The sequence below is a fragment of the Mesoplodon densirostris genome, chromosome 7 (assembly GCF_025265405.1).
Source record: "Mesoplodon densirostris isolate mMesDen1 chromosome 7, mMesDen1 primary haplotype, whole genome shotgun sequence".
Classification (NCBI taxonomy): domain Eukaryota; kingdom Metazoa; phylum Chordata; class Mammalia; order Artiodactyla; family Ziphiidae; genus Mesoplodon; species Mesoplodon densirostris.
The window spans coordinates 110,136,039-110,159,403 of NC_082667.1; the positions used below are offsets into that span (position 1 = coordinate 110,136,039).

The window sequence follows — 23,365 nt, forward strand, 5'->3', positions numbered from 1 at the left end:
CTTCCTTATCCATTCATCTGTCCGTGGACACTTAGGTTGGCAGGTGGATTCTTAACCACTGCACCACCAGGGAAGTCCCAGCATTGTTCATATTGATCTTGGATCCCACACAGGTGAGAATGGACACCAGCCCTTAGGGATGGCTGGTGTCAGGGAAAGACCTCTGGACTGCTAGTGGCAGGAGCCTAGGTTCTTATTTCATCTTTGCCTTCAGTGTGCAAAGTCCTGGAGGAGGATCGTGAGCCAGTTATGTAATCTCCCTGAGCCTTGGTTTCCTATCAGTAAAATGAAGATGAGAATGGGGGTGGTTGGAGGACGAACCCAGGGAAATCGTGTAAATCAGTACTGTGTGCTTGTTGGTGTTTGCAGAGCCATTTTGTAAGGCTTCTCCTGGAAGGTGTGCGAACCCCCAACACCAAGTCACCTACAGGGCCCCGGTCATAGAACCTGTGAACGTGCAGGCCGAGAGGAATTTTGAGAGCAGCCTCTCCCCACCCACCATCTTCAGATGAGGAAACTGAAGAGTGGAGGAATTTGCCCAGTGTCCCTGGTGTCCCAGGGAGTTAGAGGCAGGGCTGGACTTAGAACCCAGGTCTCTGGACTGAGGACCCAGGGCAGAAATGTGCTCTGTACCACCTCCCCAGGAAACTCCCTGATGTTCTAAAACCCAGCCGGGGACTGCCGTCTGCCAGATCCCGGAGTGGCGGGGCTCCAGGCCTCTCCCACTCTAGCCAGCCTCATGCCTTTCTCCTCAGAGGGGAAAGCTTTGGAGCTGGAGCACCTTAGGTTTCAATCCCAGCTCTGTCACTTGTTAGCTGTATGACCTGGGCTAGTCCAGACCTTCCTTCCACCTCACCTCAGTCTCTTATCTGTTAAGTGAAGATAATGACAGAACATGCATCGCCTAGAGTTATCGTAGGGGTAGCACGCAGGGCAGGCAGGATAAGCTCCTCCCCCAAACATGTCCATGTCCTACTCTCTGGAACCTGTGACTGTTCCCTTACATGGCAAAAGGGACTTTGCAGATGTGATTATAAGGACTTTGAGGTGGGGCAGCTATCCTGGGTTATCCGGGTGGGCCCATGCCATCACAAGGGTCCTTAAATACACAAGAGGGAGGCAGGAGAGGGAGAGTTGGAGAAGAAGGTGGGAGGGCAGAAGCAGAGGTTGGAGTGATGTGGTTGCTGGAAGGGGGCCATGAGCCAAAGAATGCGGGCAGCCTCTAGAAGCTGGAAGAGCCAAAGAAGCAGAGTTTCCCTAGAGCCTCCAGGAAGAATACAGCTCTGCTGACTTCATGCTTTAAGACTAGTGTGACCTATTTTGGACTTTTGACCTCCAGACCTGTAGATAATAAATTTATGTCGTGTTAAGCACTAAATGTGAACATGCACGGCAAAACTGAAAGGGACCTGGCACTTAGTAAACAGTAACTATTCTGTGGCCCAGAGTCCCAATTTCTGCCATTCTGCCCCCCTGCTCCCACTGGGCACACTTGCACTGTCAGACCAGAGCTATGACCTCTGTTTCTGGTGGCAGAAGTGGGGGACGGCGAGGAATCACATTTTCTCTGCGTGGCCTTGACGTGCAGATGCTGAGATGAAAGACTGACCCACCGCCAAGGCTCTGTGGGCTCAGCGGAGAGGGAGGCCGCCACTTGGCCAGCTCCCTGCCTGTTGTCTAGAGTCGGAGGGAGGCTGGTCCCCAGCTGGGGCAGCTCAGGGGTGTCTCAGGATGAGGCTCCTTCCTCTTGGGGAGGGGGGCGGTAGAGATCCTCCTAGCCAGCATACAGGGGGCCTCAGAAGCTTACCAGTTGGACACTGTTTTGCCCTGCTCTTTGGTTCACTACTGAAATGATGAGAGCAAACCTAGTGTTTGACATCTGCACAGTTCTTTAGTGGCCAAAGCAGTTTCACGATGAACTCAGTTTGTCCCTTTAAGGCCAGCAGGCCAGATATTCTCCTTGTGGTGTCTGTGAGAAGGCTGCAGCTGAGAGCTGCTAAGAGCCGCCCTGCGTCCTTCAGCCGTTAAGTGTTCGGTGCTGGCAGGAAGGGAATCAGGGGGCTTGGCTTCTGGCTCTTTGATGGCTGCTTGTCAGCCAACAGCAGCCGGACCCCCGACTCCCAGAGCCCTTGTTTGATAGCATCTTATCGAGCCAGAAGCTTCCTTTTTAAATATACTTATTCATTAGTGTGTCTACTCCATCTCATTGTAAGATATTTGGCTTAAGCCAGCCCAAACTCTCGTTACTAATATTTTGGAGAAGCGAGTCTTTCTGGACAGAGACCTATGGGAAAACCACCACCAATAGCAAACAGAGCGCATCTCAGAACCAGACTTGGGGTCCAGCCAGTCATTGTCAGAGGCGCCAAGTGCCCGGATTGGACTAGCTGTTTGGTGGGTGCAGGGCCTACCGATGCAGGCCCGCAGTCCTACCACCCTCTTCCCCGATCTGGGGAGTCTCCAGAGTGACCGTGTCTGAAGTGGGTCCCCTGACAGGTGTGGGAGTGTGGCTGGCTGGCTGGCTACAGGAGTGGATTTTGCTCAGAATGACTGGCCACTCATTTCACAATTGATGTCTCAACGTTGTACTGGTCAGTCTGCATTGGGAGGACTCTGTCCCCTGCTAGGCCTGGCACATAACAGACACTCGGCAAATATTTGCTCAAGGAACCAAAGGAAGGGTCACCAGGGAGGCAGAGGGTCACCTGAAGGAGTGGGCCTGGAGAGGGGACACAGGAATCTGGAGCGTTTGGCCCTGTATCACGGGCCCTGCTCAGAACATTGACTGGGAAAACACATGGTGCAGGTCGGGAGGGGAGGCTTGAAGTTAGGAAGGTTTGGATTGATCAGGGGAGGAGACCCCATCACCCCATTCGCTATCTGGCAATTTCGTTGCAGCTCCTGGTGATAGATCCCAATTTAGACCCAGGGCAGGGCACTGTAACCAACCAAGATTCTCTCCTGTCCTCCCGCCTGGGCGATGAGGCCACAGGAGCAGACGTCTGGCTCCTTGGAGGCACGCCAGTCTTCCGAATTCTTGATCTGTGCCGGTGGAACGGCTGGGGGCTCCCACAAAGTCAGAGAGGTAAGTAAGGATCTGTCAGCAGGGCTTCCATCTTCTAGAGCTCAGACCTCAGGGCCTGTATCCAGGAGGCAGGGCCCTGAGGGCCCTGAGCTCATCTCAAAGGCATCCAGGCTGCATTCAGGAGGGTGTGGCACCTCCCGTAAAAGGTTCTTACAAATCTTTGGAAGGCATCTGGGTTTATCGCTGTTTGGTTTCAGAGACACTCCCAGCCTTCCGAGGGCGTGTGTATACACTCAGATGATTTCTAGAAGACCCTTCTTTTTTTGGGGGGGGCGGATACGTGGGCCTCTCACTGTTGTGGCCTCTCCCGTTGCGGAGCACAGGCTCCGGACACGCAGGCTCAGTGGCCATGGCTCACGGGCCCAGCCACTCCGTGGCATGTGGGATCTTCCCGGACCGGGCACGAACCCGTGTCCCCTGCATCGGCAGGCAGACTCTCAACCACTGCGCCACCAGGGAAGCCCTAGAAGGCCCTTCTTGAGAAGGCTTTTTTTCTGTTCTAAACAGTCCCACAGCAACTTTCTAGTCCACCATGGACTCCCTCCTCTCCCTCTTCTTCCTATAAACTCAGTATTTCCAGCTTTTGTAATCTTTCTTCATAGAAGGGCCTTCCATCAGCTATCTGTCAGCCGTGGCTGGGACCCTGCTAGAAATTCTACCCTGCCCTCTGGAGTCCAGCCATGGAAAAAGGGGGGAAACTACAGCAAAAGTCCCCTTCCATCCTAACACTTATAGTTGATCGTATCACTGGGCTGACTGAGGTCACCCCATAACGGCCCCAGCCTGTGCCAACTCTTTTGAGGTCCTCCTTTTACTCCTTCGAAAGTACGCTCTCAAGGAATGTTTTCCACTTGACCCAGCAAACTCTTAACATTCCCTTTGGAGGGGCCAGAGTCCAAGCCAGGTGCCTGACGACCCAGCGTGGAGCCGAGTTCAGGCTTCTAGAGAATGCTCGTCTCGCAAGGCGGGGTGAGATAAAGCACTGCTCAAAGCCCCACACTACACGCCCTCAGCCTCCAGCATTCCAGCTTCCAGCCTGAGCGTTTCTCCCAACTAGACTCCAAACCACAAGGCAAGAAACATATCAGCGTAAGATCATAATCAGGTGTTTATTTGCACAATCCCCTACTGTCCAACCAAGTTACTAAGTTGTAAGTGCCCACCAAGAAACGACTAAAGGTCTTACTGCAACTTGGGTCTGGAGATTTTTAATCCTTTTTTAGTTCAACATAAATGAGAAAGAAAAAAATACTCTGACATTTTCAAAGAACAGAAATAGGAGAGTATGTTCATATACATTCAACATATACTGCGCATATTGGTCACTACAATACAAAGCAATGATTTTTTAAAAGTGTAGTTCGCAAGATGGCACGGTTAATAGGCTCACTGGCTTTCGTCTGGGTGGTCGCAGGGGGGCGGCAATCTGCTCGGTCCATCAGCACTGTGAACGGAACAGGCTGAGCACGTGGTGGGAGGCCAGCATGGGAACTGCAACAAGCCCGGAGAAGTCAACAGTGGCTGTCTGGGCTATCTCGGTTGCTTCCAGAAGGTGAGCAGCTGGTGGCCCCACCAAGTGGAGGGGATCTGGGGACCAAGGAGACACGGAGAGGTCCCAAGAAAGGCTCTTGCACTGCAGAAACCCACTCGAGGGATACTGGGTCCAGGAGCTGAGCTGCCAACATCAGTGAGAAGGACAAGCTGCGTGCGGATCCTGTCAGCAACACCAGGGTGGCCATGCTGGGAACCCGCTTTCTTCTGTGCAAATTCAGGGTGAAAGAGGAGGAGGGGCCGGGGGACCTTTTACTCTGCTTTCCCAGCAAAATGGATCAAGAGTCAGAATATTTAACACCTCTTCCTTGTTTTGAAGATCAGAAGGCGATAACCCAGATCCTCTGTCAGCCCCCAGCCAGCAGAGAAGACTTTGGTTTCTAACAGTGAAGAAAAAGAAAGATAATGACACAAATAATAGCTATTGCATATGCACTGCTTCAGCTGGGGGAAAGGAGACCACTACATCTGTCACTGGCACGAGTGAGAACTGTTCACAATTACAAGGTCTAAATAAAATACTTTGAACAAAAGGTGCAAGTCACAATTCAAATAGAACAGAATCTGGTTAAACATTTCTCTTTTAAACAAAAATTCCTTTTGTTTTTATTTATTAATAATAATAATAACAATAATAATAACAATAATATCAACATTTACCAAAAACAATTCCTACATGATAAAGAATTAAAATAGGGGCTGAGGATGCCCAGGGAGAAGGAGAAGTTAGGAGAGAGGCAGGACCCAAGACAACCTCCTGTTATTCTTGCCTGTGACAAAGAGGCTGAAAAGGAAAAGCATTATATATATGTATATATGGATGTATACGTATACACCCATATATATATATATATATATATATATATATATATATGGAGCAACAATCCTTGTTATAGCACAATATAAAATGAGAATAAAAGGTGACACAAAAGCATAGTGTACCACTGTCGGGTGTTCAGTCCATGGGTAGAACCAGCAGGATGATAAAGGCAACCAACTTTCCAGGTTGTGAGAGGGGAGCCGAGTTACACACCAAACAGATGTTCTAACTGGCAACCCATCAACGCCAGGCCACTCGCAGCCTCCGTGCTAACATTCTCATATGACCTTGGCTGGGCCAGACATGTTTTTCAGTGGATCCCAGCAGCAAAGACCTCTCCAGGTTCCAGGCTTGGGGTTTCTCTTTTTGCTCTCCAAGAGCCAAAGGCTGTCATCCCTTCCTCTGTCTCTTTCTCCAGCTGCTAGCATTCCAGAGGACGTTACCCTCTAGCCTCTGCTCCCGCGGAAGAGCAGTGCAGGGACTGGAGGGCGCTCTGTGGACGGAGGCCAGGGAGGGGAGTGGCTCTGTGCCCCTGGCCACCGTACACTAACTGCTTTGCTCTTCTGTCTCAAAAAAAGGAAAGGAAGAAAGAAAAAAAGAAAGAAAATCACCTCCAAAAGAAAACATACTTACAAAAAAAACAATCAAAAATAATCCAAACCAAAACCAAACCAAACCACCAACTCAAATACACCAAATACACTTTCACGAAAGGTGGCGAACATGGATTTCCTGTTTATTTCCTTGGTGACTTGGTCATACAGGCGAACGTGACAAAACCCCCCTCAGAACCCAAAAGAACAGCACGCTGATGAACCAAATGTAAGGAAAGGAGCCGACATTCTGGGTGGAGGGAAACACAATGGCAACTTGGCGCAATGCTGCTAGATACTGTTGGTTTAAAGTCAACCTTTTCATTCCCGCGCGGTACATAAACCTGCAACAGAGCAGCAGACACAGAGAATTAGTTTCAAAAGAGAGAGACTCATATATTCCACTGAAAACTTAAAAAAGAAGAAAAACATAGGTGCACTTTACCTCAGATATTTAAAGAGTTCTGCCTAGTATGGATTTGCCAGATGGCTTAACTTTCATCAAGTCTTTTCTGTCAATGAATTTTCAAAGACAGAACCGATACTACCTGCTGTGTGCGTTTACGCGTTACTCCAGCCAGACTGGACTGTTTACCCATTTTCTACCACTGGCCTCTGACCACACATTTCTGGAATATTTTGCCACTTGCAGCACAGCCTTAACAAAATCTGGCTGGCCATGTGTTCTTGCTGAATTTCATCCTTCAGGACTGAGTTCAAGGGCCACCTCCTTTGCCATTACCCTGGCCAGAGGTCCCGTCTGTCCTCTGAAGCCCTAAGTTCACTTACTCTGTGGAGGCTATGGCTCCTGTATCACATCTTATCCCCCATAATTCAACCAAGGGGCTATGGCCAGCACCCACCCTCCGAACAACTAGCACAGTGCTTAAGGAAGGAACAGGGAGGTAAGACCTTGATGGGAAGAGTGGCGTTGTCAAGTTCACTGGCTCCAGTCCACATGGAAGGAATCTCCTGATGGGATCAGGAGCTGGTACTGGGCCAAAGGGCTGGTTTGGCCCCGGCCAGGGTGATACTCACTCTCCATCTTTTGCTACACGCCTGCCTGTTCCATGCTGAAGGAGACCTCGGGGTGCTTGTAGCTGAGCAGTATGTCTGTAATACACGTGGACGGGTAGCAAGAGGCGTTTAAATGCTGGCTGCCATCAGTCAGGTCTGGGTGCTCAGGACCTCCAAGACTCTCCCCACATTCTGCAAGACCAGAAGCAACACGGGAGATGTGCAGGCAGCGGGGTGCTAGGTGGGCAAGAGGTGGACAGAGGTGGAAGAGAAGTCTGAACCTTCCGTAGCCTGACTCCCAGCCCTGAACTCTAGCTCAGAGCAGGCCCTCGGTCTGGCTAGTGACCGTGGCTGGGGCCAGGCTCCTTCCTGTTGTCCCCAGTGTCCGTTTTTCCCTCTTCCTTTACAGTCAGTCTCCCACCGTCGAGCACCGTCAGCTCCTGTGGTGTGGAGGACACCCTCGCGGCTGGCAGACACGGACTCCTGGGCACGCTCTGTACTCAGGACACTGGCCTAAGCGCTTTAAACTCCCTAAGCTAGTTAATGCTCACAGCACAATCTAGGACAGGGGCTCTGGTGCGTCTGTCCCCTTACAGAGGAGGACCCTGGGGCTCAGAAAGGTTAAGCGCCTTAACCTGTGGAGCCGGTAAAGGGCAGTCAGAATTTACCGCAGACCTGTCCACTCCCGAGCCTGGGCTTTATATCAACTACGATACCCTCCCTCTACTGGTTCTAAAGGGAGACAGACATGAGGACACGGTGCCCTCTAATCGGAACCAGGAAAAGAGTTACTGAAGGAGCATCTTAACAAAGCGCTGCAGACAGAAGTGTGATGCCCCTGCCCTCAGCCAGGAGGCGTGCTCCTTCACGCACTCACACTCGGTGCAAGAGGACTGGGCAAAGGTTGTATCCAGACAGAACCCCTTGGGGATGCTGTGGCTCCCCATGGGCTGTTTATACAAGAGGGGAGTAGTCACTGGTGGAGATGAAAGGGGGGCCCCTCCAGGAGCTCCTCCGGGGTGCCCCACGCATAACACCCCTCACCCTCATTCTCCCCATCCTGGAACTGCTGGCTCCCCATGAGCGAGGACTGACTGAGAACCGCATCTGACATCCGGGCAGAACTAAGTGCTTTCCCAGCCACGAGACTCATGCCAGGCAAGTTATCCAGCTGCACCTGCAGGAAACAATTAGGAAAAGAGGTAAGGATATCAGAAAACGCGCCACTCTCAGGGACCCTCCAAAAGAGCCCAGGCAACGGCCTGCCTCAAGCACCAGTCCCCAAGCACTACCACCCAGACCCACTTCCTCTGCAGGGCCATCTAAAGGGGGATGCCGCCATGGTGACCGTGCGGGAAGCTGAGGCTGGGGGTGGGGGTGGGGGTGGGGTGGGAAGGGAAGGGCACGGTGAATCTCAGCTGGTGGTCAGATGCCCTTGACATCTCCATAGCCTTCCAGTGCCAGGATTCTGACCTATCTCATCACCATGAGGAGTCTGTCCTAGGACAGCACGGCCAACAGCAGTCTCTGCGAGGACGGGAATGCTCTGTACCTGCCCCGTAGGAAGCCAGCAGCCGCAAGGGCTACTGAGCCCTGAAGTGTGACTCGTGTGACTAAAGAGCTCAGTTTTAAATTTTATTTTGTTTTAATTACATTTAAAATTGAAAAGCCACGTGGTTGGTTGCTGCTGTATTAGACAGGGCTGCCTACCAGTCTGCCCTAAGGAAACGAAGCTTTGCCGAGTGGATTAGCTTCCTTCTCTGAATAAATTCAATGTAGCTGCCAGAAAACTAACCAAGAGCCTGAAGGCTCATTTGCTGGGGCCTGAGTTTAGACTGTCTGGGGAGAAGTTCAAAAACTAAGACTAGAGGAAACAGATGGCAACCGTGCTTGATTCCTCAGTCTCAAATGTGGAGTTCGGATTCTACGGAGATTCTCCTGGAGTTTAGGATTGCTTGTTATGGTGATGCAAAGAAATGCTCCCTTAGTGCCCGGAGGCGCTGGACTCTGGCTGAGGAGAACGAGAGTAGATGCTACCCCACGTTCCTAAGTTCTGTTTTCAAGGATCCCACTTCCGAAAAGCAGGAGGGGGCCAACATACATAAGCGTCGTCACTGTTCTGGATCGTGTGGTGTCTCTGGAGGGTCCGGGGCCTGTGGTGCTCACTGACGGAGGGGTGTGCTGGGTACCCGAGTCCATTGTGATCTGGCAGCTCCATTGCTTGTCCTGGAGAACTTCTATCCATGCAGTTCCCTAGGACAGACTCTGAGGGGACGGAGCAAAATAGGGTCAGCAGACCTAGAGTTCCTCCCAACACCGGCAACTCTCACCAAAGAAATGTCTCGCAAGGGACAGTGGGCAACGGTGAGGACCACATGTGCACTCTCCACTAATCCTCAGCTGGCTGGTGATGCTCAGAGGAGCCTGGACCAGCCTGCCAACCCTAAGTCTTAACAGCAAAGCCGAGGTCTCTCTTGCAGGGATCATATACCCTTAGGAGAAAAAAATCCCACTTATCAGTGGTGGGCTGGGTCACACTGAACCTTTTCTTTTTTTCTTCATTTCTCTGTTGATTTGACAGTGCTATGTCCCCACACCTAGATGCACAGAAGAATCATTCTTGGAGCTTTCAGGACCTCTAGCCTAGGAGGATGGCCTCCATCCTGTGGACGCCTCTCTCTCCTTCCTTGGCGTCCCCTCCGTACACCACCCAGTCCCGTCCTCTCCTCCTCTGACTGCTGCCCCCAGCTCCTTCGCTCTGTACATGTCTATCCTTGACCGTCTCTCTCTCCCCACACTGACTTTGGCAGTATCATCTATTTTCACGACTTCAACTACACTGCTTCTATAGAAAGAATTACAGAAATGCCCTTTTAAGCTCCAGATCCAAAATTCTAACTATTTACTAGGTATCTTTCCCTGGATGGCTAACACTCAACATGTCCAATTCTGAACTCATCAGCTTCCCCCACAATCTCTTTCAGACATCCTGGTTTTGGTGCCTACTTGCCTAATCTTCTGGGTATGATGAGCTTGTGGAGTTCATATTGATTCCTTACTGCTGGTTCCACATCATCTTAAGTCAGAAGAATGTGCCCCTCCAATGTTGGTCACTCCAGTCTCTTTCTTACTCATCTCACTGCTTCCACTGAAGTCCTGTTACCTCTTGCCTGGATCACTATAATAGCCTCCTAACCATCCCTCTAGCACCGCCCTACAAAGACTAACCTTTCTATAGGGGAGCCCAAACCCCTCACTTTCACAGCATCGTGCCAGCCTCTCTTCCAGTGAGTACACCACACGACTCTCCTCTACATTCTAAGCTCTGGTCAAATGGGACCATGGACGGTTCGATGCATTTGCTCTGTTTGCTCTCTCTGGAAATGCTTGAGTCTTTTACTTCCATTCCTGCCAATCCGAATCAACTCATCCTTCTAGGTCCAGCTCAAATGTGATAATTTTTGGGCTTCCCTGGTGGCGCAGTGGTTAAGAATCTGCCTGCCAATGCAGGGCACGCGGGTTCGGGCCCTGGTCCGGGAAGATCCCACATGCCACGGAGAAACTAAGCCCGTGCACCACAACTACTGAGCCTGTGCTCTAGAGCCCGTGAGACACATCTACTGAGCCCGTGCACCACAACTACTGAGCCCACGTGCCTAGAGCCCGTGCTCCGCAACAAGAGAAGCCACCGCAATGAGAAGCCCGTGCACCGCAACGAAGAGTAGCCCCTGCTCGCTGAAACTAGAGAAAGCCCACGCGCAGCAACAAAGACCCAGTGCAGCCAAAAATAAAAAAAGTAATAATAATAAATGTGATAATTTTTATGAAAATTTCCCTTTCAAACAGAAATAGATCTTTCCTTCCTTTAAATGTCAGAAGACTTTATTGGACTCTGATTACTCTGTTATTCCTGGCACCATCTTCAATTGCATCCTTGTCTTAATTATCCATATGAAACTGTAAATTCTTTGAGGACAAGAATTGTATTTTATGCGTGTTTGTGAGCCTTCACTATTCCAGAGCATTGTCCTATTCCCAGAGTTTAATAATAATCTCTTTAACTGACATGAATAAACACTCTCTTAATGTGGGTTAGCCACCTGTCAGAGTCACACAACCCTGTGGACTGGATTTTGGAGAGAAAGAGGAATTCATGAAGACTGAGTATTTCTTCTTCTCGACCAAGGATGGTCAAGAAGAATACCAGGGCCACACCTAAGTCGACAGGATCCTCCTGGTGGCACTTCTGGCTCCAGTCCTTAAGAGCCTAGAACTTCAACATACGTTTTCTTTGCTTGGTTGGTATTTCTGGGTTAAAGCTCCCTGGCAACTATTGGGCTTATCTCCTGATGAGCTGTACCTTAGCGAGACCAGGTTTCTAAACAAATTTTCATAGGAAATACAGTCCTAATGCTAACTGTACCATCCCAGTATCTATTTGAATAACGAAAGTAAAATCCGCTGCTTGAGTGATGGTTAAAGGGTTTCAGGTCTCTATATTCAAATGGTCTCCGTAACCATCAGGGTGAGGCCTGGGTTCAGGGGCTGAGGCAGGACGGGAAGGGAGGGGAACAAAGTGACATGCACGTTGCTGGTAACGCAAAACACTCTGGAGAAAAGTGAAAGGATGGGAGCTTCCAAACTACCAAAAATGAAGTCAAGTGAGGAATCTTTTGAAAGTTCTTTGAGCAAAGAGGGTCAAAGGAAGAGCCAGGAGCCACCTCTTTTGCTACTGAAAGCTAAAAGCCAGCAGCGACAGGAAGATAAAAGAAAGCCTACGCCAGGACGTGCTCTGTGGGATGAGGTCACCCATCCTACCCACCCAGCCCGATTCCGCTCAGTGGACATAGCTCACGTGCTGGCCGCAGGGCCAAACAAAAGCCACCGGCAGGAAGTGGTGCAAGGCTGACTCTGTGGAGTGAGGGACTGGCTCTTGAGTCTGCTTTGCCAGGAAGGAACACGAATAGCTGCTGCTTACTTTTCCGAAGTGTTTTCTAATGCCTATACTTTCTTCTTTGATAGCTAACACCATCCACTCAGTTCCTTGGGGCTCCTTTTTTCTGGACTATAGAGCTGGATGCAAATCTCATGAGCTGCACCTCCTTGCTCTCCCAAAGACAAACACGAGAGCTCTCCTGTTTAAAGATTTTTAAAGGATGATTATCAAAGGTGAGGAAATGGCAAGGCTAACAGCATGTATAAGCCCTGGTTCTTGACATTTAGCTCCTTCCCACCTCTTCCAGAGGCCTCACTGTGTTTATCTGATATGTATGCTGAATCTCCCTCCCCCAACCCACCTCTCTTTTTAAAATCTATTTTTATTCCTGAGAATGGGGTTTCTCCAAACCCAAACACCTACCCTCCTTTTGGCCCTGCCTTTGGGAAGGTCCCATGGATTCTGTCCTCCTAGTCTGCTCTCTTCACAGCCTTTGGGTCTGGTGCCAACACACCTGAAAGTGCCACCAACACAGAGCAAGCTATTGCTTGACAAATCACATGACAAGCCCTTCTGACTCCCCGGCCTAGAGCTCAGAAGCACTAGCTCTGGTGTCAGGAAGACCTGGGCTTGGATCCTGGCTTCACCAGGATTCCTGAGGTGGGGGATCCTGGGCAAGTTACCTGACTTCATTGGGTCTCAGTCTCTTCACCTGTAAAACAGGACTTATTCCACAGGTGGGTAAAGGGCTTACTTGAGCCTGGTACTCTGTTATGAGCTCAGTAAAGACTCATACTCATTTCAGAGATGTTACTTCTGAGTGGATGGGGCACAATGAATCGGCTGACAAAAATAAACAAGAAAATGATTTTATCACAGAATCCTACTTCCAGAATTATGGGGGCAATTTACCCATAGGTAAGTGAACAAGTGAGTCACTGAAACTTTAATTTCCAGGAAAGAAGCCTCTGGTTTAGGAGCAACAAATGGAAGTTAAAAGCTAGACGAAAGGGAGTTCCCTGGCGGTCCAGTGGTTAAGACTCGGCGCTCTCACTGCTAGGGCCCAGGTTCAATCCCTGGTAGGGGAACAAAGATCCTACAAGCCTCGAGGCACAGCCGAAAAAACCAAACCAAACCAAAATCAATCAAACAAACAAAAAAACTAGACGAAAAAGAAGCCTATTAAGGACTTCCCTGGTGGCACAGTGGTTAAGAATCTGCCTGCCAATGCAAGGGACACGGGTTCGAGCCCTGGTCCGGGAAGATCCCACATGCCGCGGAGCAACTGAGCCTGTGTGCCACAGCTACTGAGCCTGTGCTCTACAGCCCGCGAGCCACAACTACTGAGCCCACGTGCCACAACTACTGAAGCCCGCGTGCCTAGAGCCCGTGCTCCACAACAAGAGAAGCCACCGCAATGAGAAGCCCACGCACCACAACGAAGAGTAGCCCCCGCTCGCCGCAACTAGAGAAAGCCCGCGCGCAGCAAGAGAAAGCCCGCACACAGCCAACAACAACAACAAAAGCCTATTAATAGGAGTTGGGTAACAAACCAGGGCTCTGTCTGTTCAAATTTCAATATAACTCACAGGTCGAAGATCTGGAAGGGCTGGCATCTTTTCCTTGGCAGATATACTTGGAAGGGGTAGAATGGGAGGCAAGGAGGCATAAAGAAAAGAATAGGACTAGGAATTCGGGAAACTTGAAGTCAGGTTCCAACTCCATCACAAACAGTGTATGAACTTGAGTAAGTCATTTAATCTCTCCTAACCTCAGTTTCCCTATCTGAAAAATGAGGGTTGTTTGGGGGCTCAAGAGCTAACACATGTGTAAGGGTCTTTAATAAACTGTGAAGGACTATACACAAAAAAAGTATTATTTTTAGTAAGAATGCTGAGTCCTGCGTTTAGAAGTCCCCTGTGACACTCTATAGGTGAGACCCTCTGACCAGCCTGGCAGCTGGGGGGGGGCGGGGGGGGGCAACGGGGGCATGTGTGTAAACAGACCAACCCACTGGCCAAGGAACGGGAAATTCAGGCTCAAATCTTTGGCATTCCTTATGCCGATTCAGCAGCTGGAGGAACTCACCACAGGATATATAAATAATGCGGAGAGAGGACTGCTGGGGGCAGAATTCTCGGGTATTTACCCAAGTAAAGCTGAGACAGTACAGGAGGAAGGATGATCATCTGATCACGCAAGGGGAAAAAATACACAAACGGACACAAGGCACAGCACCCACCTACCCAGGGAACCTCGGGGCAGCTTGCACAACTCTCTGTTGAATCTGTCAATGTTGACTCGTCCTTACTCATTTACTGGGTTTTAAGAGAAAATGAGAGAAATGACATGTTGTGTGCACATCCCTCCTAAAGGTTCTGAGGGGTAAACCCTCCCAGTCTGCCATCATTTGACTCCTCTGTGAGGCCTCAAGTCCACCAATGCTGCTGAAGCTGAGTAGGCTCCGAGAAGAGATGTAGTTTTCTTTGTGAGTTCAAGCTGGTAATCTCACTGTGTAAACCGGTTATGCTATCATATTTATTTGCAAAGAAAAAAAAAATCAAGTGTATGTAATACGACAGAGGGAAGATAAACCCGTCTTCTACTTCTGGAGTGGCAGACGGGAGATTACAGGCAGCGTGGGGCATGTCTATCCCTGAAACTTCTACACATTACAAACAGACCTTTGGCACGTTGCCTGCTCAGCGCTCTGGCAGTGCCTGGCCCCGCACTGATTGGTGGCATACGGCCGTAAAAGAAATAGGTAAGCATGGCCGCTGATACGATGGCATGTAATTTTCCTTGACTAACACCAGCAATCCCTGATAATCTACCCTTAAGAAAGTTTAGAAAGATGCCAGGAGCTCTGCTCACTATAATTATACCTCTTGCAGCACTCATGACGTAGCGCTTCATTTAAGGCTGTTTATGAGCTTGTCTCTCCCAACCCCCAGCCCCCAGTACAAGCTCCCTGAGGGCAGGTTCTCCACCTTTTCATCCCTGCATTCCCCACTGGACCTAAAATAGTCTTGTGTGATCTAGTCATTCAATAAATTTCGCTGAATTTGCTCTATCACAGAAGTAACACATGAAGTGTTTGGGGGCCCGTGTGTAACTACACAGAGATGGAGGTCTCATCAGAGCAAGCAGCAGGCATCCCCCCAACAAAGACATAAACAAGGACGAGCTGCACCCACGTGCCTGCAGGGTGGTGGGCGGAGCACATCACAACCCTTTCTTGGCAGAAGGAACGGCGGGATGATTCTTTGGCGATTGTAAAACTGTGAGCTCTCATGTTTCTAAAAGAGTAGAATCATGTCAGGTTAAAGCAGGAAGAGATTGTGGAGCCTAGTTTCTCCTGTAAAAGGGATCATAAGACATACGCCCAAGGTGGTTGTGAACAATAAATGAGTAACTGGCTGGAGGGCACCAAGCCTGGAGCAGACCAACTGCAAACACTTTCTCGGAGGGGGCATCTAGCTAACATCCCTCACGACGGGAGGAGCGGTTAGGTGCCGGGGTGGTCATGGGTTTAAGGTAAGGACAATGGGGATGCTTCAGGATAAGAAGAAGTTTTAAACACACACAGGTACATCCCCAGAGGGATTCTAACTCTAACTCTGGACTGGCTTTGGGCTTCCCTGGGCTATTTTTTCTCTATTGCATTATTTTACTATACTGGATTCTAAACTCACAGGGTAATAAACTTGGGGCTTTATTTGTTAAAGATAATTGTATATATGGTTCCAAAAGTCTCAACATAGACGTCGAAAGAGGTTAGAAAGAGGCAAGGTGAATAGTATTCAAGAAAAGGCATACGCCGTAGCTAAGTTAAAGAGTCAGTTGAGAGTAAACCGGGCAGAGACAGGAAGGATCCTCTCTACCGTACACTGGCAAGCAGGGCAGGAGCTAAGATTAGGGTTTCTAGAAAAGCTCGTATCAAAGGCCAGGAAAAGAAGATTTAAGAAAAAAGAGGGCTTTGGGGGGAAGCAAAACTGATCCTGAGGCAACAAGGACAGGATATTTCTGAGCTGAAACCTTTAGGGGTGCACTTATGGCTTGACTCTTCCAGAAACCAGAAGAGATGCTTGCAGGGGATAATGGCGGATGGAAGAGGGCAGGGGGGAGGGAAGAGGGAGAGGTAACCGTAGTCACTCAGCTTGGGGAAGAGGTGGGAGGGACTCGTCAAAAGAATCCCGACTGCAGGTTCGGTCTGAGGCCAAGTGAACTGATTTAAAGCTGCGGGGAGCTGCTGGAGCCAGATCAGCCTCTGGATTTCAGGAAACCTTGGCCCTTAGCTTCTACTAAACTCCTTCACGTAGACTAGACTTCAAACCGACCAAGGCAGCTTGCTTCCCCCCAGAAACGTCCCTGAGACACTCCCACCCGCTGGTCTTTCCTCATGCTTCTCCCCTAAATCCAAACGGCAAAACCCTTTTCATCCACCAAGACCCAACTCAAATGCCACTTGCTGCGGGAAACCTGGCCCTGCTCTGACTGAGAACTGGTCTGTCCCTCCCCTGGTCTCCCACAGCACTTGGACCAGCCACGTCCTGCCTTCCTTCAGGCACCAGATAGACCTGCAAGCCCGCCGAAAGGCGGTTCCTCTGACAATCAGGGGACACAGGTGAATTCAAGCCCCCTGGTCTTCCTGTACATAGGAGTCACGCAGGAGGGAAAAGTGAAGGGAATTCAGAGAGAGTATTTTTGAAGAAAACTATTTCAAAAGGTTACTTTCACACATGGCAATCCAGGGTGCGGGCGGGGAGTGTGCACTGTGCGCTCGCTCGCTCGTTCCCCGAGCCTTGCACACCCAGCGTGTGCTCAGCAAGTGTCTGCTGGCGTGAAGTGGGTTCAGTGCTACTCCCGAGCCGTGGGCCCTGGGGGCAGACCACGTGATCTGTGCCTCAGGTGTCTTACTGGTAAAATGGGGACAGCAAGAGCTGTGAGGATTAGACAGATTCATGTGTGAACAGCATCTGGTGTCTGGCACGTGGAAGGCACTACGGAAGTGTCAGCTTTTCTCCTTTTCTGGTGAAAGCTGTCATTCGCACAGGAAGCTTTCCCACAGCATCCCTGATGCCGTCAAGCTGCCTCTGCTAGAACACTCCCAGCCACAGGAAGCTCCCAGGCCGCTGAGCAGCCTGTTCTGGAAAGTTCTCAGGAAGGTCTTCCCCAGGGAACTGAAATCTGCCGCAACTTCTATCCTGATCTTGGTTCTGCCCCACAATGTGACCCCATACCCTTTCCATCTGACAGGTGTGATAGGTCTCCTGAGATTTTCCCCCCAAGCCTAAACATCCCCGAGTCTGTCAGCCAATCCACATATGGCCTGGCTCCGAAAGCTCCCACCATCCTACATCTGCCTAAAAACACAGCAGCCGCGGGTGGACACGATACGTCTGACTGGTGCAGACCTCAACCTGGATGGCACCCATCTGCTCAAAAGCCCAGGATTTAACTGGAGTTTTATGGAACCACATCCCTATCCGTGCTTAATGGGCACAACCTGAAGGCACCAGGTCCTCTGCAGGTAAACTGATTAGAGCCAGGTCTCCCATCCTGCTCTGTGCCAGTGGACCCAATTCCCCCAGGAATTGAGTTTTGTGTGCTGACTTGAGAAGGACAGGGCAGGAGAGGCAGGCAGCTTCAAGAAGGGGAACATGGGAGAAGTGCCCAGCTTCGGGGTTGTATATTTCATGGAGAAACTCGTTTTCAAGATCTGTGACGATGGGAGGGGTGTCAGTCCAGATTTAGAGTACGGTGAATGCCATGACACGAGGGGAACAATGTGTTCTGAGTATAAGTTACGGACAGTAATCCCAATCTCCTCCCAAACGAAAATGCATGTACTAGCTAATTATACAGTGATACTAAATGAAATGGCACAGGGTCCCTCATGATGCTGTAATATTCTGTTTAGCTTATTAACAAAGGGATCAGAGTAATAATAATGCCTCAAATTATTTACATCGTACATTCAGATGATCAAGTGTGCCTCTCTCTCCCTCTCCCTCTCTGTGTCACACACACAAACATTATGTATAAACATAAATACATACGTGTATGTTTTAATCTTCACAAATACTCTGCAAAGGACCGTTATGCCTCCTGCCCTTTTTCACAGATGAAGAAATAAGAACCTGAGGTTAAGTGACAAGGTCACTGCATTCGTAACACAGTCATGTCCAGGACTGAGGGGCCCTGACTCTTAGTTCAACACTATTTACACTAAATCCTATTTCCTTAGCACCGGCTGGCTTTTATTCTACCGCAGAGGTTAAAGCTAGCTATTTTGATGACAGCCGAGAAATTCTGGATTCTAAGGAACCGCGGTATGAGTATAGGAAACAGGTAATATACCTCACTGACTGCACTGTCTATATGTTAATTGTCTATCACTCTCTTTTAAGTTTGAAAACCGATCCCCTTCCCCACCAAATACCCACTTCCTACGTGCTTACTGGACTTTGCAGGGCTCTTACCTCGGCTGGACACCTTATTTCTACTGAATGCAGCAGCCGGCTGTCGGTACGGATGTATCCCCAACTCCTGTACATGACTCACGGTTCCCAGTAAAGATTCAGGGTCCCCGGGCCCGCCAGTACTCAAGAGCAGGGAGCCATCGTGGCAACCTTTGGTCAACGTGTTCACGTTCTTCCTGTCCGGAAAGCCGTCCTTGGCCCCCTCACACGAGCACTCCTCCTCCATGCTCTCCGAGTGCACGAGCGCCGGCTGGTGAGCGTAACTGTGGGTTGGGGTGGGTGAGGAAACCTGCGAGATACATTCTTGCGCCCTGATTTGCAGAAGATGCTGGGGGCTGCTGTGGTGGTGGTGATAAGAGTCAGCGTTTTGATACGGTAAAGCCTGGCGCTCTGTCATACTCTGTCCCCCGAGGCCGGGAGCCAGACTCCCTGCATCCCCCTGGTTCATGTGCCTGAACAGTTCTTGGTACTCTTGCTGCTGCTGCTGCTGCCGCTGCTGCTGCCTTTTAATGAGCTGTGCAAACTCTGCTGGGGGCAGCCGAATGTCCGAGTGGCCGGTGAGCGAATGCCGGGGGGAGAGCAGTCCTTGGAGGATGTGGGGGACCTGCTGGTGTCGGGCGTAGTCCGGCGGCGTCGGGGACAGCAGGGCCTGCTGCAGCGCCGACGTGGTATAGTGCGGTGGCTGCTGATGTGCGCTGGGAGGGAAGGTGGGGAACTGGTCAAGCGGAGGGACTTTCAGGGCTTGGGTGGGAGGTAACCCCACTCCTGCTGAAGGGCTGTAGCTGCTGGGGGAACCCCGGGACTGGTCCGAAAACAGATGGGGGTGTAAATGCGCCTGGTCGTAGTTAGCAGGGGAGAACCGATTCACGTTCAAGCTGCAGACACAAAAGGGAGTGAGTACCAGGCATCCATGTGACAAGTGTGCTAGACTCCCCAGGGGAACAGCTACCACGCTTCCTCAGTGGGGAGCCCCCGCTGGTACAGAGGACCGCGGTGGATGGGGCGGGGAAGATGGGGATGTATGCGTCATCCCCACCTGTCCCCTCTGGTTGAAGGTAGCAACATCACTTGAACTATTAAGATGTACCCATCTCTTAGAATATGGGTGACAGAGAAAGACACAATCCTAAAAGAACAGACATGGGGAAATGGCATTTTTACCAACTCCTCTAATTGGCCACTTTCTTCTTTGCAGACATATAGTAAGGTAGCTTTGTCCTTGTCTTCCTCTGTCTCATTAGCATTTTGATCCTGGGTCAATATATAGATTTCAAGTCCGTCCCAAACCCACCACCCCAATTTTAATAAGGCTGAAATGAGCACAGCCCAGTCAGAACCCTTCTCCTTCTCGCCCTGCTAAGGGGGCTTCCTCCCACCTAGGTCACCTGGAGAGATGGCTAGGTGACTCTGGGCCGGCTTACCTGTGGGCCTCTGCACTGTCGGCACTCAGCTGCTTAGACAAGGGCCGGTGCCCATAGCTGAAGGCGGCCATCAGGCTGGTCCGGTGCTGCATCTGAACCTGACTGGCGCTGGGGCTGATGGAGACGCCCCGGCCAGCAGAGGCTGCAGCTGTCCCGGGCATGCTGCTGAGCATGTCAACAGGCTCCTGGACTTGGATGGTCACCTGCTGGGACTGGGGAGGCTGCTGTATGCCCAAGCAGGTTAGTGCCACATTGGGAGGAGGGGAACAGTTCTCAGGCTGCTGCTGGAAGACTGCACTGCGGGAGGGGAAGCCTTGAAACTGGGAGGGAGATGCAGCACCTGGAGAGAAAGGAACCTCAGAGTGACCAAATGCCCGGGTTACCAGCTGGCCCCAGTGAGGACACTTAACCTGCATACCACCCAGAGCAGTGCTTCTCCAACTCCAGGATGCCGAAGGCTCCTCTAGAGGACTCGAGAAAACAGAGGCTTTCCTGGGCCCGACCCACGGAATGCTGATTCAGCAATTCGTAATTCCAGGAATTTGTCATTCCAATAAGTTGCTCGAAAGCTGGTCTATAGATTATTCTTTGAGGAGCTCTGATCCAGGGCAGTGCTTCTCAAACTCTAATGCACATACAAATGGCCCGGGGATCCTGCTAAGATATAGATTCTGATTCATCGGGTCTGCGATGAGATCTGAGATTCGACTCTTCCCGCCGATGTTGCTCGTCAGGGACCCCACTTCGGGTAGGAAGGGCCTGGAGAGCAATTCAAACTCTCCAGGGGATCTACGTTGGGTGGCGTTACTTAAGAGATGCTCAGTTTTTGGAATACTAAATGCTCAGAGTGCTGGTCTCTGAAGGCCCACACAGACTAGGGCACACTCAGCTTCACCTTCATCTAAACACCCACAGGCGAGGAGCCACCAAACCCAGGCGTGACAGGAGGGAAGGTTCCGGTAGTTGCCTTTCATTGGGTAGAGTTGGAGGGGGTTTTATGAAAAATATTATTAACGGTCAACCTTTACTGAGACCTATTTTGTTCCGGAGACTATTTCAAGAATTTAACATATATATTTATTCAGTAAATAGTATTAGTATCCCTATTTCACCTTTGGGCAAGCGGAGGTGCCCAGAAGTTACCTAACTTGCCTGAGGTCTCACAGCTAAGGAGTCGGTAGAAGAAGTCAGACCAAGGCAGACTCCCGTGAACGCTACGTCACTCTGCCACCCGAACCGCTCGATGGCTTGAGGCACTCGAGGCTACGCCTCACTCCTCCCCGCGGCACACCGCGGTTCGGCATATACCTCTGCACTCACCGTGAGGCTGGACCATGGCGCTGCTCATGGGGGGAGGGCTGCTACTGGGCGGTCTGAAGAGGTGGTTGCTGGCGTGGCTGGGGGGAGGGCTTGCAGGCTGGATCCTTAACCTTGAAAACAACAGAGCCAGATGAGCAAACGCGCTTCCGGAGGTGGCAGGGTGGCCTTGCCGTTAGCTTCCGCCATTCGACACACAGGCGGAAACTACTTCTTTGGTTTTGATAAGACTCCAGGCTAGACAGACATGCACAGACCGCCCACCACAGTCTACTTAGAGCCGTCCACATCTTATTTCCCCAGACTTCCCAAGGGGGCAGAGGTCACTGTGGGCCTCCGTCTGGCCTCCTCTATTACTGGCATCAGGTTACTTTGTTCACGGGGCTAAGAAAATGAAGCGGCACAGGAAGTCAGGGTTTTAGGGGGCCGCGAAAATTGACACTGGCCTCCCTGCTTTTCAAGTGGGTCCTTCCAAGATGAACGTTAGAGTCAGTCAGTATCGCCCATGAGAGTCAGGCCAACAGCTTAGGCATGAAACACCACGCTTCATTACCTCTGGAGCTGGTGGGTGAGGAGGGCGGGCTGATTCTCACACGCAGCCTGAAGGGGTGGAGAAGGCTGAGGAGGACAGATAGAATCCTAGAACAAATGCGGGAAAAGAGAAAAAATACTCGTGAGCTTGAAGATTAACAAGAGCCGTTCTCAGGAAGGGAAGAAACTCTCTGTGACCAAGATTTATGCTATTGTTGTTCATCAAAAGGTTTGATTACCTTCACTCAAACATAGCAACCATGCATATAACTCAGCTCCTCTTTGCCCTGCGGGATCTCCTCCAAAGTTCACAGGCAAATCAGCCTGAAAGCAAACTCCAAAGAAGTTGGAGAAAGCAAAGAGGGAAGGCCTACTTGAATCTGCTGCTGGAGAATTTGGTGGTGCTGCTCCTGCTGGTATAACATGTGCTGCTGCTGGGTCTTCTCCAGGGCTCTTTCATCAATCTGCCCCCCGTACATCTTCTGCAGCTGCTCGCACTCCTGAAGGGAAAGCAGTTAATACAGATGGGATGCAGCCAGGCCCACGCCACGCAGTGATGTCAGCAGATGCAGATCTGCCCCCAGGTCTCACGGGCAGAAGGAGCCACACAGAAGAACAGTGTCCTTGAGGAGCAACTAACCCATTTACGTAGGCATTTGTGTACGAAATACATTCACGCTCTGTTCTGGCTGAACAAAAGGGAAAACACCAAGATGGCCTGCGTACAAGCAAAGGTTCCAGTGTGAAATCTGTGTACAAAGCACATGCCACTCGAAGCTTGGTCGTCAGGAAGGCAGAAGGGAAGCCGGCCCTTTATAAAGCCTGGAGGTGCACTTCCTTCCTCAGGGAGCGCCATTCCATACCAACTGGAGAGTGCGCCAGGTGGTAAGAATGCAGAGCAGGCTCCAACAAGACCCAGTGCCCATAAATCATGAGAGGAATGCCAGGGTTGCTTCGAAGGACATTCCCTGGGGCCTCCCACTGAAACACAAGCCCAGAAATTCCTCTCTAATGAACTACAGAGACAAGAGGAAAATTCAGTCCCTTCCTGGGGAAAGCTGGACATAACAAGAAGTAAGCAGAGTGTCAGGAAGCTATCTGCTTTGGAACCTCTAAAACTTCAGTGCTGCTGACGTGAAGGGGGTAGAAAGTTTAACACCCGGGTCCTCCTGCAATAGTGGTCTCTGTTACCCATGCTTCTCCAGAGATGCCTGCCACCTCTTCCATTACCTGCTGCAACTGTTTGATGCTGCTGTTGTTGCCCATTTTTTCCAGGTGAGCTTTGAAGGCCTGGATGCTTGCAGCCCCATCAGAGAACCGGCGCACAGGGGAGAAACGCTCCGTAGGGAGGTGCAGGGTGTTGGAGTCCTTGTAGGTAGAGCTGAATACATGGGAAGAGAAGGTTAGGGACTAGGACTCAGGGCTTTTGACCAAATCACCTAGGGACACTGTTCCAGATGAACACAAAGCTGGCTGGCTGCACGTGCAGCCCTGCACATTACGCCACTTCCATGTCATCTCCAGAGGCCAGTCGTTTCCCTAGCCTGCTTCCCTTCAGAGGCCTCCAAGTGACCATCTTCCATTTCCACTTACCTTGAGTTGGCTTAAT

At 50.7% G+C, this 23,365-nt stretch overlaps 1 protein-coding gene across 7 annotated transcripts in view; it reads right to left on the reverse strand.

Annotated features, from left to right (window-relative positions):
* Positions 1–4,195: 4,195 nt before the first annotated feature.
* SIK3 (SIK family kinase 3) overlaps positions 4,196–23,365 on the reverse strand; it is a 249,774-nt gene continuing 230,604 nt past the window's right edge. For 2 of the 7 annotated variants that reach the window (XM_060103060.1, XM_060103059.1), the window contains 10 exons: positions 22,987–23,137; positions 22,131–22,256; positions 21,779–21,864; positions 21,229–21,338; positions 19,909–20,248; positions 18,488–19,182; positions 9,168–9,331; positions 8,111–8,243; positions 7,088–7,258; positions 4,196–6,393 (listed from right to left, as the gene is read on the reverse strand). In XM_060103060.1, the coding sequence (XP_059959043.1) occupies positions 7,101–7,258; positions 8,111–8,243; positions 9,168–9,331; positions 18,488–19,182; positions 19,909–20,248; positions 21,229–21,338; positions 21,779–21,864; positions 22,131–22,256; positions 22,987–23,137 (1,963 nt within the window). In that variant the 3' untranslated portion in view covers positions 4,196–6,393; positions 7,088–7,100. Of the gene's footprint in view, positions 6,394–7,087; positions 7,304–8,110; positions 8,244–9,167; positions 9,332–18,487; positions 19,363–19,908; positions 20,249–21,228; positions 21,339–21,778; positions 21,865–22,130; positions 22,257–22,986; positions 23,138–23,365 lie in introns of all 7 variants that reach the window. The other 5 variants (XM_060103058.1, XM_060103055.1, XM_060103056.1 and 2 more) reach the window with 3 other exon arrangements.